This window comes from Musca domestica, unplaced genomic scaffold, assembly GCF_030504385.1.
Source record: "Musca domestica strain aabys unplaced genomic scaffold, Musca_domestica.polishedcontigs.V.1.1 17, whole genome shotgun sequence".
NCBI lineage: Eukaryota > Metazoa > Arthropoda > Insecta > Diptera > Muscidae > Musca > Musca domestica.
Window position 1 is genome coordinate 7,308,665 of NW_026712230.1, and position 14,503 is coordinate 7,323,167.

The 14,503-nt window shown below is 35.7% G+C and overlaps 1 protein-coding gene across 11 annotated transcripts in view; it reads right to left on the bottom strand.

Moving 5' to 3' along the window:
• LOC131801614 (F-actin-uncapping protein LRRC16A-like) overlaps positions 1 to 14,503 on the bottom strand; it is a 137,688-nt gene that overhangs the window by 48,808 nt on the left and 74,377 nt on the right. For all 11 annotated transcript variants that reach the window (XR_009341879.1, XM_059120444.1, XM_059120441.1 and 8 more), the window contains exons 2-5: positions 13,318 to 13,415; positions 2,412 to 2,462; positions 2,031 to 2,159; positions 1,871 to 1,954 (exon numbers count right to left, since the gene is read on the bottom strand). Coding sequence is in view for 10 of the 11 variants with exons in the window: in XM_059120444.1 (XP_058976427.1) it covers positions 1,871 to 1,954; positions 2,031 to 2,159; positions 2,412 to 2,462; positions 13,318 to 13,415 (362 nt within the window). In the remaining variant the exon portion in view is untranslated. The remainder of the gene's footprint in view (positions 1 to 1,870; positions 1,955 to 2,030; positions 2,160 to 2,411; positions 2,463 to 13,317; positions 13,416 to 14,503) is intronic.

A 14,503-nucleotide genomic window follows, 5' to 3' on the forward strand; every position in this document is an offset into this window, starting at 1 on the left:
GGGAGCAAAGGTAAGGTAGGCGATAAGGTGAGTTCATGTGGAATTTAAGTGGTAGAATTATTATTATTTCACAGAAGCACTGATTGTTTCGGCTGTACATTGGCAATGGAAAACTCAATACAATAGTAATCATTGGTACTGTACAATTTCCCCCAATTATAAAAGACCAACTACCGGTTTTTTACAGGGAAAGCTCTTTTAACTTCAACGATATTTTTAAAAAGTCTTATGGACTGGGTCTAATAAATGGACAAGTTTTTATAGTTTTAAAACTTTCGTTTGAAAATTTTCATCATCCAGGATACACTCTGTAAGAAGTTCGCATCTTTTTCATCTAGACGACACCGCTAGGTATTTGTGTTAGCTCATAAAACCATTATAAACTCTTACCAGGAAAACAAATTGATGCATTTTATATAAAAATGACAATTAAATTTGGAGCAAACTTTATCTTTAAAGATAAACCCTCAAACGGAATGAAAAAACTGCACTAGATTTTGGTGTAAGGCGGTGCTATCACGAGCTAAGAATCTAGCTTGACCTATTTACTCGGCACTGTTGCACCATATCTCTACTTTCTAAATGGGTAAGCGCATCTCCAAGCCAAACTAAGCGATAAGTCATGAATCAATGGACGGATCATGGGGTGACCATTTAGTTGCCAGAAAATAACTACTAATTTCGTTGTTGTAATCCGTTTTGCTAATCCGGCTGTAACTCCAGGTTTAAGAATTCGGCTAAGATCTTTTGAAGTGAGTAAGGTAGGTGTCTGGATACACTTCCATTGTGTAGCACGAAATATCGCGTTATATGAGTTCAACAGGGTCTCGCTGATCGCAACCCAAGTGTTGCCGGCTAGCACCTATGATCCATTGTTGTCATGAGATGACACCCTGGCGGCCTGATGACGAACTTGGCCGGAGTGCAGTTCTCTCTAAAGTCCCCAAACAGTGTGGCATGGTTGATCAAACGCCTTTTATAACTCACGGACTTTTACGATACGGTTTGTTCTGGCTTAATTTTTGGCTGATATGTGTGGATGTAGTGTTGTTGTGGTACTTTCATTTCGGATCTACTAACAGTGGCCTAATATCTTGCAAATTATACGATTCACAGCTATTAGGGTGGGACATGTACATTAAACACCTCTACCTCAGCAGTTCCACAGAATTAGATCTTTTATGAATATGTGAAATTATTCCCCAGTTATTTTCAAACTTTGCACCCTGCAATACTTTTACTAAAATCAGATCTAAAGAAAAGTTGGGACATATGGTACATAAAAAAGTGGTAACATGCTGAAGGCATATATCTGTTGTTGTAGCAGTTTTAATATGCTCCGTTGTTTGTTTTACGACTAATCCAGTTCTTCCTCAATGTCCAGATTTAGGAATTCTGCTACCTTTATGGGCTGTAGCCAGAGATCCTCTGTACGGAGTTGGTAGGTTTGGCTGGAACACCAACTGCAACTTTTTTACTTATTTTTGGTGTTTTTGTTGTAAATTTTTAAAATATATTTTTTTTTTTTTTAAGAAGAACATCACAAAATTCATCGTAAATTTTAAAGCCGATGAGTCAGTATAAAATCAGATATCCCGAGAGACTCATTTTTCTTTCATATATTTCATATCACAAATGTGGTAGTATTCTCCTGCTTGGTTGGTTTTCATTCGTACCATCTAGGATTAGAGGAACTTTGTTACGAAAATTCGCAAAAGAAGCCTAACTTTACAAAATTATTTGCATATAAAGTTTTGAATATTCACGTCTTATTTAGGCTATCGTCTATTCAAACATCCTACATAATTTAGGATGAACAGCTCCTTTTTAATGGTATATCACTTTTTTAATTGTTTCTATTTGTACTTACCTTCCTTATAATATAATCCAAAGGAACTGTTGGAAAAATATGTTTTATGGCCGATGCCAAATCGGTTAAGATTATGTCCGCACTCTATATTTTGAAAGAAAATGAAGAACAAACAATTAACAATAAAATTACAATTTTTACGGAATCTCATTTAACTTACCGTACTGAAATTGCCCGCATCACCGGTCGTGGCGAAATTATACGGACGATCATTGGTGATGATAGAAAAATGTGTTGGCTTTTTGCTTTCTACCGCTTGGATGTCCAGATAATGGAAATGGCACTCAATCTAATTGATGCATTCGGGGATTTTTGGGTCAATTTGGAGAATGCAAGATTAGACACAAAGCAGACGTCACATAAAATGTTTGAGAAAAAAATGGAAAATTAGTGTTGTTGTGTGTGCATTAATAATAAAATATTTAATACAAATTTATGCATATTTATTTCATTCTCTTCTCCTCTTCGCTTTGACTTTATAACGTCTGTGTGGAGAAGTCAAATGAAAAAAATATCTACAACGTTTGAAGAACATAATTACCTTTGTGGGAACTTTTGCAATAAGCAAATAGATGCGCACTGGTGTAAAGACCTGCAAATGGAACAAAGGGAGAGAAAAAAAAACATTTGTTAGTTCATTGCTTTGAGTAGTGACCACGGGGGAGTTCTACATGAATTTTGTTGTTTATAGCGCCAGCAAAAAATATGAGTTCTTTGTGTTTTTTCTGTGTCCATTGTCTGATGTCATTTTCGCATCGTTGTACTATTGTCGGCAAATTTAAGAGAAGATTCCATCATTCATTCATGGTTTTTGATGCGACCTGAAGGTAACCTAATTTTGTCTTTGAAGCCTTGAATACTATGAATTAGATATTTTGAAGTTTAAAGACATTTATTAAACAATTTAATATTAAGAAAACATGGACTAGGGGTGTTAGACTGATAGCGCGGGCTCGATAGGCATGGTGGTATGAACCCTCAATGATAAATCTGAGATATAAGGTCTGCACCAAAAGGTGGACCTATATTGATAATATAATCGGTCTTATATACAGGTCGAGATAAAAAAACTGCAACCAACTTTACACTGCTGTCATTTCTAAGCCACCCGTCCGACAGCTGTTAAAATTATGCCAGTGACAGCTCATTTTATTGTTTACAAGCGTTGAAAAGCATTTTGGTGAGAATATTCCACAAAAAAAAAAAAAAGCTTGATAGTGTGATTTCTTTATATTTTGCTGGAAAACCACAAGTGGCTATCGTTAGAGCTCTTCAGCATTTAAATATGAATAAATCTGTTGTGTCTTGTACCATCGCTCTTTACCGTGATACTCGTAAAGTAAAGAAACGACTTGATCGATACCCGCGTCGCAGTGGCCGAAAAATGGCTAATGGCCATGGTGATGGTGTGGGCCGCCATAACAGCCGATGGTTGCTCTTCGCTCGTATTAATCGACCGTGGCATCAGAATAAATGCCGAATATTATCGCGAAAATATACTGGAGGGTGTATTAAAGCCTTGGGCACGCAAATATTTTGGCCACAGACCTTGGACATTCCAACAGGACTCAGCACGCGCCACCCAAGAATGTTACAAAATGGGGTTCGTCGTTTCATTTCCAGTGCACAATGGCCACCAAAATCGCCGGATACCAATCCGTTGGACTATTGTGTCTGGAGTAATTTGGAAAGCAAGGTTGACACTTAAAAATACCAAAGAGTCGATCACCTCAAGCAAGCGCTTCGCTTCGTGTGACGGTTTCATTGGCCGTTTGAAGGTCATAATTCGTGTCAAAGGTGACCAATTCCAATTCCAATTTCATTCAATAAAATTAAAAAAATAAAAATTATGGCGTTTGATTTTGTTGCAATTTTCTTATCTCACCCTGTACTTCAAGAAAATCACATACAATATTCAAACACTTCATATTGCTGATGTATGCGGTGCCTCTGTGGCTCATCTTGAGGCTCATTTATTTACATTACCTTTCAATAACTTTTGTAAACAATTATCAAATCGAGTGTTAATTTCCCCCGCACACCAACACAAACATTCGACGACTTGTCGGCACAAAAGGACTCAATAAAAACAAAAGAAAACAATGAGTATACATTTCACATCAACAAAATGTTTGGGCATTTGTTTAGACAACTATTATGAGCGTGTTTAAACAATAAACTGTAATAATAATGACAAAAAATAAACGACAATAGCTAATAAACTTAAAGGCTTAAAATAACTCAGGTGTTAAATAACAGCCAACGACAAGCAGACAGACAGACAGACGTCTGTCTGTCTGACTGTCCTTGCTGGCAAGGGAGACACTTGTAAAAAGGCTACACCTAATAAACAAAGACACGCCAGCCAAAAAGGATCCCAGGAGAGGGGAAAAAGGCGAAGAAGAAATACAAAAACAAACATACAAAACTATCAAATTACCAGCGACAACAATTGTCTTAATTAAGTTTTATTTACGCTTAAGTTGTCATGCAACAACGACAAACAACAAAGGAGCAAATGTGAGGAGGTAGGAGAGGTTGAGTCCTAGAGGCGTCGTTGAAAGGACGCCTCTTCTTATATCCGCATACATCATGCTGGAGGGAAGAGTGAATTGTCATCAAATACCATTGACTATTATAAGGGTTATATATTCCACCTTACGGAGAATTTATATCGAAAGGATTTCACCAAAGGAATTAAAAGAGGATTAAATTTTAAAGGAGATAGACGGCGGGAAGGACAAATGGATGAGAGGAACCCAATGTTGAATCAAAAGATATTAAAGCTAAAAATAAAAGACCTTCAAACAGTTTTAATTAACATGTCATATGCAGGGAATATAAGACTTTTACGCATTTGAGCGGGAGTGAGGACTAATAGGTTCCCCTTGGGTATATGGTTAAACTACTTAAATGTAATCTAGGCAAAGGATTTTTCTTGGAATAAGAATCAAATTGAAAGGTCTCGTCAAAACTTTCTAATATCGGCGACCACGGTTGTATCTGTTTGCATCTTAATTCGGCATTAGAATTGGAAACTTTTGCAGAGATTCGGACAGAACTTGGGAAAAACGCCAAGAGAATCCCAAGATGGTTGACGAATGAAGCTTTCAAAGACCAAACTAAATCGATGCACACTCAAGGGACTGTCCCAAGAATCTTTAAGGCTCGAGCCTGAAATAGGTCAGTCGGAACAGGACTTTTATGTAAAGCATATGGAATCATGTGTGGAAACTGCAAATGAGACATAATGGACTTTGTCATGCAGTAGTTGGAACCAGTGGTATTGTAAAATGTACAAAAATACCGATCATGACGACCTGGACGCTAACTAGGGTTTGAGAAAAGCAATATGCAATGGATGTATTTCCATTTTGTTGGGGATGTATTTCGAATACTTTGGGGACCAGGATAATGGTTGCTAGTTAGGTATGGAGGTATGACATTCCATATTCAAAGCGAGGGACGACCTTCCCTCCATGAGTGAGCCGGCGAACATGGCCATACAACTTTTGTACCTTTTTGCATCTGAATTCGGACAGAACTCGGAAAACCCGCTAAGAGAATCCTAAGATGGTTGGTGAATAGAGCGAAAGCGTTCAAATACCAAACTAAATCGATTCAAACTCAAGAGACTGTCCAAAGAATTCTTAGGACTCGGGCCTGAAATAGTTCAGCCGGAAGAGGACTTTTATGTAAAGCCTGCGCAGAAGAGGAAGAGTGTGGAAACTGGAAATGAGTCATAATCTCGGGGAAATATACCCAAGAAACATTACAAAGATGAACCGTGTCAAATTGTAAAATGCGCCAAAATACCGCTGACGGCTTGCCGCCAATTAGGAGTAGAGGAAGCCAATATGCAATTGATGATTTTCCACTCATTGTTGCATCATCGAATATATAATGGACAAGGATAACGATTAGTAGTAAGGTATGGCATTCCATAATCTGAATGTTGACTTCTTTAAAGTGGTGAGGGCAAGAAACGGTGTGTACGAGCTTCCCAACAAAGACAGCAAGGAGGTCGCACCCTACACTGAACGTTAGAGAACAAACCTCTGATGAAGTAGAGAATAAACCTCTAAAGGACTTTTGGAAGATCCTTAGAGAAATATAAAAAAACGTGGTAAATTTCTTGGAAAGACTCTATAGATTTCTAAATAATTATTTTTTATAAAACATAAAAGAAGAGAGTTCTCCAAAAGAGTATTCTATAGAAGACCCCGAGGTGTTATATGGAAGAAAATACATTAACCAGGTCTACTATGGAAGAGGAGGCGTGGATGATGATCTTGACCAAGGGAAAAATAGATCCTTAAGAGGTTCTCGTAGTCAACGAAGTCCTCAAATAGATCAGATTTTCACATAGTCCTTGATAAAAAAAAATTGCAGGGTATACGAAATCTTCTATGAAATACCCAAAAAAAAGGTCTTCTAGTGAAGAGAAAAGCCTACTAAAAAATGTGTATGTATATCTATGAAAGAGGAAAATGTTTGTATGTTTGTTTGTAATTTAGGGACTCGAAAACCGGCGAACAGATTTTCCTGAAAATTTCCAGATATACTAGAACATTGCCTGAAAGTAACGTAGGCTATATTATTGAAATTTAGAACTGGAGATAAGAATCAGACTCGGAGGTACCTCCGAAAAATGTAGATTTTATTTGCATATATCTATTGATCGATTACAGATACAGTCTCCACATTTGGAACAACAAATAATTTGCCAAGTTATATTGAAATCGTTTCGGACTTGGATATAGCTTCCATATATATTAGGCGGATTTCACATATTTGATGCACCAAATACGATACGTATGTTCCATTCCAATGATATATATATCGGCCGATTTCATGTATGTTATGCATCAAACACGATATGTATGTCCAATGAAATTCAGAATGTTTCGCGGATTTTCAATGAAATATGAAAGGTGTGACGGGATTTGGAGTAAAAACATAAATTTTTGTATGTTGCTACCTCGAATTTTCTAAATGCAACAGAAATGCCACACAACTTCAAAAGATAACAGTTTTCTGCTATGAAATTTATAAATCCAAAGGCCAAACCCTTTGTGTATACGGACTAAATTTGACATGTTCCTGCTTTTCTCATGGTCCTGACATAGTTCACGCGTTGTTTACGCATTAAAATATTACAATAATTAGGTTTTTTAATTTTTTTAATTTGTTTTATTTTTTTTAAAACCAACAAATATTCGTATATTTGAATGCACATGGAATCAAAAGGGGTAGCGAAGCGCACCGGGTTCAGCTTGTAGAATATAAAACGTGCTTAAGGAAGAGAAGAGAAAGCCTCCAAATTTTGTTAGCCCTTTTCATGGGCTTTATATCTAAGTATGATGACATGAAGGCTCATCCAATGAAAAAACAACCCCACTACTCGAACAGTTATTTACCATTTGCCACTCATCGGAAACTTTGTTAAGTTAATTAAAAATGATAAACATTAAATTAAATGCCGGCTGGCTAACTTTTGCCAATTGTTAATTAAATTTTCTTAAACTTTTAATGGGATCCCATGAATCACATGGCACCAAACACGCACACACACACGCAGTTACACATTCAGATATGTACGTATGTATGCATTTGGTATATTTGTAATATAATATTTATGGCTGTAAGAAAAAGTAATCTTATTTGTTATGAATAAACAATGAACGGACCATGAATGAAGAAGGAAGGCGCTTGCCTATGAAAATATTATTTTCCTTACTGGAAAACCCAAAGAGAAAAAAGAAAAACTTGTCATTTCTTGAGAAAATCGTTTCAAATGATAGAAAAATGGATAGAAAGAAGTAAATGTCGAGGAATCACAGAGGCATACAAATGTAAGGATAGTTGGGTGAAGAAATGAATGAATGCATGTTTGTTTGTTTGTTTGTGTGTTTAAGTTAGGTTGCGATGATGACAACACTTTTCGCTGAAAACTTTTCTTACAACAAACACTTAGTGAGGAGCATTGTTGCTGGGGAAAAGTAGGCATGTTTAACATCATTCTTCTTCTTTGCCCCCCCGTTCTCCTTCCATCATTTCAAACAATGAAGATGCAACAAAACGTTATTCCTCTTAAGATTTTTCATTTGAAAGTTTTCTGTAGGATGGCTGCAGTTGGAAACGGAGAGGGTGTTGTAAGCTAAAGTTTGAACAACTTGGGCAAGTTATTGTCGAACGAACAAACATTGCCTGAAAATATTGAAGTAGTTTATCCTGTGACAGACAAGCAGTCAGGCAGCAGGAAGGAAGGATGTCACACAATCTGAAGTGTTACAACAGACGAATGAACGACAATCATCACAAAGCTATTCAACGGCACAAATGAGTTGTACTTTACAATTGAAAAGTGCAAAATTAAAATGTTTCTTTGTTTTCGTTTCGATTTTGAACAAGTTTTAGAGAGGTCATTGACTTTAGTGGCATATTTTTACATCAAGTTGTAGATAATCGAAATAAATATGTTCAGTCATGAAAATATAGATCTGAAGTTTTTTTTTTATCAATGATACGTAGTATTGCGGAATTTATGGTTGGTGGTGTCACTGAAAACCGTATAAGCCATACTACCAACATATTATGTAACCACTGAATAAAAAATCTACTAAGGTCGTTTGTTGACAAAAAGATTTTCTGATTAATTATATAGACTAGAAGTCTTTACACTTTTGTCTGTGATTAGAAGATCTTCAAAAGGTGTTCCACAGGCCAGATAACTTACTTACAGTCGTTCAAACAACAGACGACCCTCTATGTATATATATCAGAAATGCCTTATAAAGTTGCACCGTGCAACAAGATGATTTTTTTTTTTCAAAATTATACAAAGAACCCGAAACGATTATGAAAGTAGTGTTAAAAATATGAGACTCTTGTATCGGCGTTTTGAAAGTTTACATCGGGAAAGTATCCAAAAGAGGAGGGTAAACTTCCCCCAATTTTTATAATTTTTGAAAATCTAATAGAATCTGGAAATTTTGTATATTTGTAAGTTTGGGGTTTTGGGAAATCGCACAAAAATGATACTAAAAGGTACCAACAATTGAAACGAATCTATTAGACAAACGGATAGAGATAGGAATCTAAATAATGTAGGACAGATGTTACAAAAAAGTTTCCAGCCATTTCAAACTTTTGAAAATGTGTACTAAGTGTGAGATCTGGGTTTGGGTGAACGGATAGAGCTGGAATTTTAAAAATGTTGATATTGCGGACGCTGTTAGAGTGTAAGGTTGAGATTTGAAGGTGGGTTTGGAAATTTGTTTAAAAAAGTACTGCTATTCGAGAAAGGGGTAGTGTTGGAAATCTGAAAGTTTGTATTAGGATCATTTTTTGGGAGGTGGGATTGAGATGGAGGTGTATATGGGAATATGGGTTGAAAAATTAGGAAAAGTACTAAATGGTATAAAAATTGATTTCTGGGGAAGGGATGGAGCCGGAAATTTGGAATGAGGATCTTTGATGCTTTGTGAAAAGAAGCACCGAAGGGTTATTGGAAATTCGAATGTTGAGTGTACCGAAGGAGTTGGACAAAATTGACAAATTCGTATCTGACCTAAGACTTTTATAAATATTACAACTTGCCAGATTTGGACTATATCGACTACTTCCTATACTTTATATAAGATATATGCAAATTTTTGGAAAATGTGGAAATATGCGTGAAGTAAAAGATATAGCGAACCTAAGTATTCCATTTTCATACTTCATCTAATACAGATAAAAATATTGGGAAGGGCAAAATTTGAAAATTGTGACTCTTTGTGGGTTAGGTACCAGAAAGGGGTTTCGCAGATATATATCACATATCCTGTGGTAGTAAAAACATTTGTATGTGTGAAATTTGAAGAGAGGTTGAAGAGAGGATGGTTATTTTTGCTTTCTTACGTCGTTTTGTTTTTCCAAATCTTGGACCCTATGTGGGGACGTATCAGTAGGAATGGTCCGATCTCTACCATCTTAATAACAGATCTTGTGTTGATGGAAATATTTAGATGTGCCAATCCGGATGTTAATTTCGTGTTTTATGAGCTTCATGAATATTCATCACTTTGACCCTTTGTGGGGGAGGTACAAGAAGAAGTAGACATATATTAATGGATATCACAGCCGATATTTTGTTAATAACAATATTGTCACGTGTGTTATGTGAAAAGAACAGGATACTTTATTCGAATTTTATGATCGTCTTGGTTATTCAAAACTTTGCCCTTTGTGGGGCTCATACCAGACCTTGGGACAATCGGACTCGTACATCACATTTTATAAGAGTTAAAATTATTCAAAAATTTGACCGTTTGTGGGGAAGGCACCAGAAAGAGTGGACCGATATTGTCCGCACCTGACTTAGCACTGATGCAAATATTAGGATTCGCAAAGTTATATCAATATCGGAATATGCTTTCTCTTTCTGTGCAGTAAATTCTTTTTTTTTGAAAATGTTGACATTTTGTGGGGAAGGTACCAGAAGGAGTGGACCGATATTGTCCGCAACTGACTAAGCACTGATGCAAATAATAGGATTCACAAAGTTATATCAATATCGGATTATTCTTTATCTTTCTGTCCAGTAAATTATTTTATTTGAAAATGTTGACATTTTGTGGGGGCGGTGCCAATAGGAGTGGACCGATATTGTCCATATCCAAACTCGATCTAAGTTTGACAATAATATTACGATCGAGAGTTATCCTGAGCACCAGCCAGACAGACAGACGGACGGACATCGCTAGATTGACTCCAAATGTCTTGAAACAGATTTGGTTCAAAGAGACCTAGGGTCTAAAACCATTATTTCCATGAGGCACGTTTTGACCGTATCAAGTGACAAGGTTATAAAAATATAATATGGATTATAATAGAAAATTGATTCCTTCCTTCTACTTTCCGAAAATGTCGTAATTTAAGAATTTAATTTCAGAAATTTAAAAAACATCGTGTTTAAAAATTCTACTTTTCGAGGACGAAATGCCGACTCCAAATGTTCGACATGGAGTCTAAAACCGTTATTTCGATAACATTTTCGACCGTATCAGCTGGTGTTTAGTCTCCGTAACCGCAAAGTCCTGTGTAAGCCTTTCATAGCAGGGATGGTCATCAAGTTTCCTCTCTGGTTTGGTCTCCTTATTAATACAATGTCTCTGAATATGTATACCATAACATGTAAATGGCCTTTTCTGTTTTAACTTATATTTTCCTGATATAAAATACCTAAAGATCATTATCAGGACAAATCACTATCATGTGAGGGTTGGAGAATCTGTGGCATTTCTACATGAGTGCTCTTTTGTATGGTTACGTTTTCATTATCAAAAAATAAAAATCAGCTACCATTAAAAAATCTTATCTCAGACATTTCATCAAATTGGAATTTGATTAATTGAAAACCAAGAAAAAAATAAAAAGAATTCCACAAAAAAATATTTGCTTATTGAAATCCCATCTAAAAATAATGAAGTACCCTAACGCAACATGTGGCGGCGTTTGATGGCGTGCAGTAGCAGCAGCAGTAGCTTGAAGTGGCTGACTGCAGTTTGCCAGCCACTTTAGTTTGGAGTCAGAGTCCGTGCTGCATGTCTAGTGGCCAACAATCAATGATGGCGTGTTAAATGCACCCACACACTCAAACACACAACTAATGTTCAATCAATTAATTTTAACCAAATTTCCACTTTGCGAACAAAATTTGTGGCACGGTGATGGGCAGACAAACAAAAGAAGGAGATGAGCAAAAACAAAAAACGTTATTCGATGATCTATGTGGTGTTGATGATTCTATTTTCCATTTTCACAGCTGGTTGCATGATCATGATGATGCTGCTGTTGTTATCCAAGTGTGAGTAGTGGCGGTGGTGGTGAAGGTGTTAAGAGGCCAGCGGTTTAATGTTGCCATTACTTTTACTCTTTACATTTTTTGTTTGAATTTTGTTTTTCGTTTAGCTTGTGGCAGCAGAAGCTTGAACATGGTCATGATAAATTATTGTTGCATGATTGAACATTTACACCCTCCACTAATTGCAACAAAGGCAACAACATGCGTTACGTGCGAATGATGATGAGGATAATGATTATCGGAGTTGATTATGATTGGACATATCATAATGAATTGGGGCTGTTCCTGCATGAAAACAAAATTTTGAATATGTTTTTCATATTTTAATTTTTTGAGTTAATTTCGAAAAACGGAATAGTGTTTTTCTTTCAGGAACTAAGTCTACAATTCACAACAAGCCTATACTGACTTAATTGTATGTCCACCAGGACATGTGGTGTTCGTTTTCATCCCTCTTGTCAACCTTTTTCAAGTCTACAATATTATGGAGGGTATCACAATTGATCTAATATTTTATGTAGAACTTCTAAATAGGTCCATTAATTCTGAACAAATCATTTTTGTTTTGTAGATTTTTATACCCTCCACCATTCTATGTTAACTCCTAGAAATATTCATAATAGACCCTGCAAAGTATATATATTATGGATCAGTGTAATTCAGTGTATATATTCTGGATCAGTGTAAATCTGATCTAGCGATGTCCGTCTGTCTGTTGTAATCACGCTATTTTACGAACGAATTGAGATAGAAGGGTAAAATTTTGCATACATGCAAAGTTTACCAGTAGACAGGTTACGTTTGTAAATGGTCCAATTCGGCCCACGTTGTCGTATAGCATCCATATAACGGTACCTCCCGATATTCGGTATTTTCATAATTTTAGAGACATTATTTACCGAAATGGGTACTACTACATGTGGCAAAAAATGTTGTATGCAGGCCTAGATCTTCTTATAGCCCCCATATAACGGTACCTCCTGATATTCGGTATTTTCATGATTTTAGCGACATTAATCACCGGAATTATTTCGAATTTCGTATTTGAAGTTCGTAATGGGTACTACAGCCTATGACAAAAATTTGTATATGCAGGTCTACGTCTTCGTATAACCCACATATAACGGTACTCCCGATAGTCGGTATTTTGACGATTTCAGCAACATTATTCACCGAAATCGTTTCAAATTTCGTATTAAAAGATCTTAATGGATACTATAACATATGGCAAAAAATTCGTATGCAAATCCACGTCTTCGTATAGCCCCATATGACGTACCTCCCGATACTCCGTATTTTCATGATTTTTGCGACACTATTCACCGTAATTGTAACAAATTTCGTATTTGAAGTTCGTAATGGGCAATACAGCCTATGAAAACATATTTTGTATGCAGCTCTACGCCTTCGTGTAGTTTCCATATAACTGTTTTCATTTGAGTGGTAGTTTTCGGATTTTTTTTTTAATTTTTCAAGTTCTTCGAAATGTTGGAGGGTACTAAAAGTTCGGCCCGGCCGAACTAAGCTGCTTTTTTACTTGTTAATATATTATTCTTAACATATATATATTCTTAGATAAATAAAAAATAAAACTCACCAAAACACGATTCTCTGTTTTGTCATTCTTCGTTTCCAATTTGACCATATATTTGACAAGGATTTTTGTGTGACGGCCCAATATGGACTTAACGCTCTCTGAAAAAAATGGAAGAGAAACAGAAATATTTCATTAGAACTATTAATCAGCATAAAGTTCAAAAATGTGCACATTTTTTTTTCTTTTCTAACACAAAAACTCAATTAGACGTGACTGGATTCAATTCAAATGGGGTAGACGACAGCAACGACGTGTTTATGTTCGCATAGCATGAAAGTGAGCAAATTTAAATGAATAACATCCGATATTATGGCGCAGATCAAAAATACAACAACAACCATATCGTTGTCATCATTATAATGATGCAGTTTGTGTGGGGCATATGGCGAACAAAGCATTAAAAATTGGGAATTTAGGAATTTTTGGGATAATTTTAAGAACGTTGCATTATAAAAAGTATTTTTTCAACTACTTTCAACACCAAGAATATTTTTCCTTACACATAAACGTGTTTTTAAAAAAAAATTTTTCTTTTCAAATTTGAAATAATTTTTTATAAGGATTGGATAGCTAAAAGAAGAAATTTAAAAATATTTTTAAGGAAATTTAAATATATAACGTTATATAGCGACTTTTTAAATTTTTTCAAAAAGCAAATCCTTTGAGAATATTTTTAGAGGACTTTTCAAAGAATATTTGTATTAGATTTTCAAGGTTTTATATATTATTCAAGTTATTCAGTTTTTCGGAAAGAAACCAGGAAAATTGTACCTTTTACTTCAAAAGGTCTTCAAAATCGACCATTGCACAATGGTCCCACATCCAAACTTTCTGTCCAAAACTATTTCAACGTCTCCATATGTAAACCCTAAAGACTAACAGTGGCCTCAATATCAAACCTCAGAATTTTACATCTATTCCTTCAGCCTATACCAAATTTAGCAACATTTATAAAAAAAATGCAACTCTCCATCCTGGACGCCAACAGTGATCCAAAAGCAGATCTCAACACCAACACAATCCTCAATATAAAATTTCGGTATTCTAGGTTTATCTTAAGACCAAATCCCATGTTTAACACCAAACTTTTCGTACATTTATATTACGCATGTCCAAAGCCACCTCCTTCTCTGCACCCCAGATACCAACATAATACCAAATTTCAGAATTTCATCTCTATCCAAAC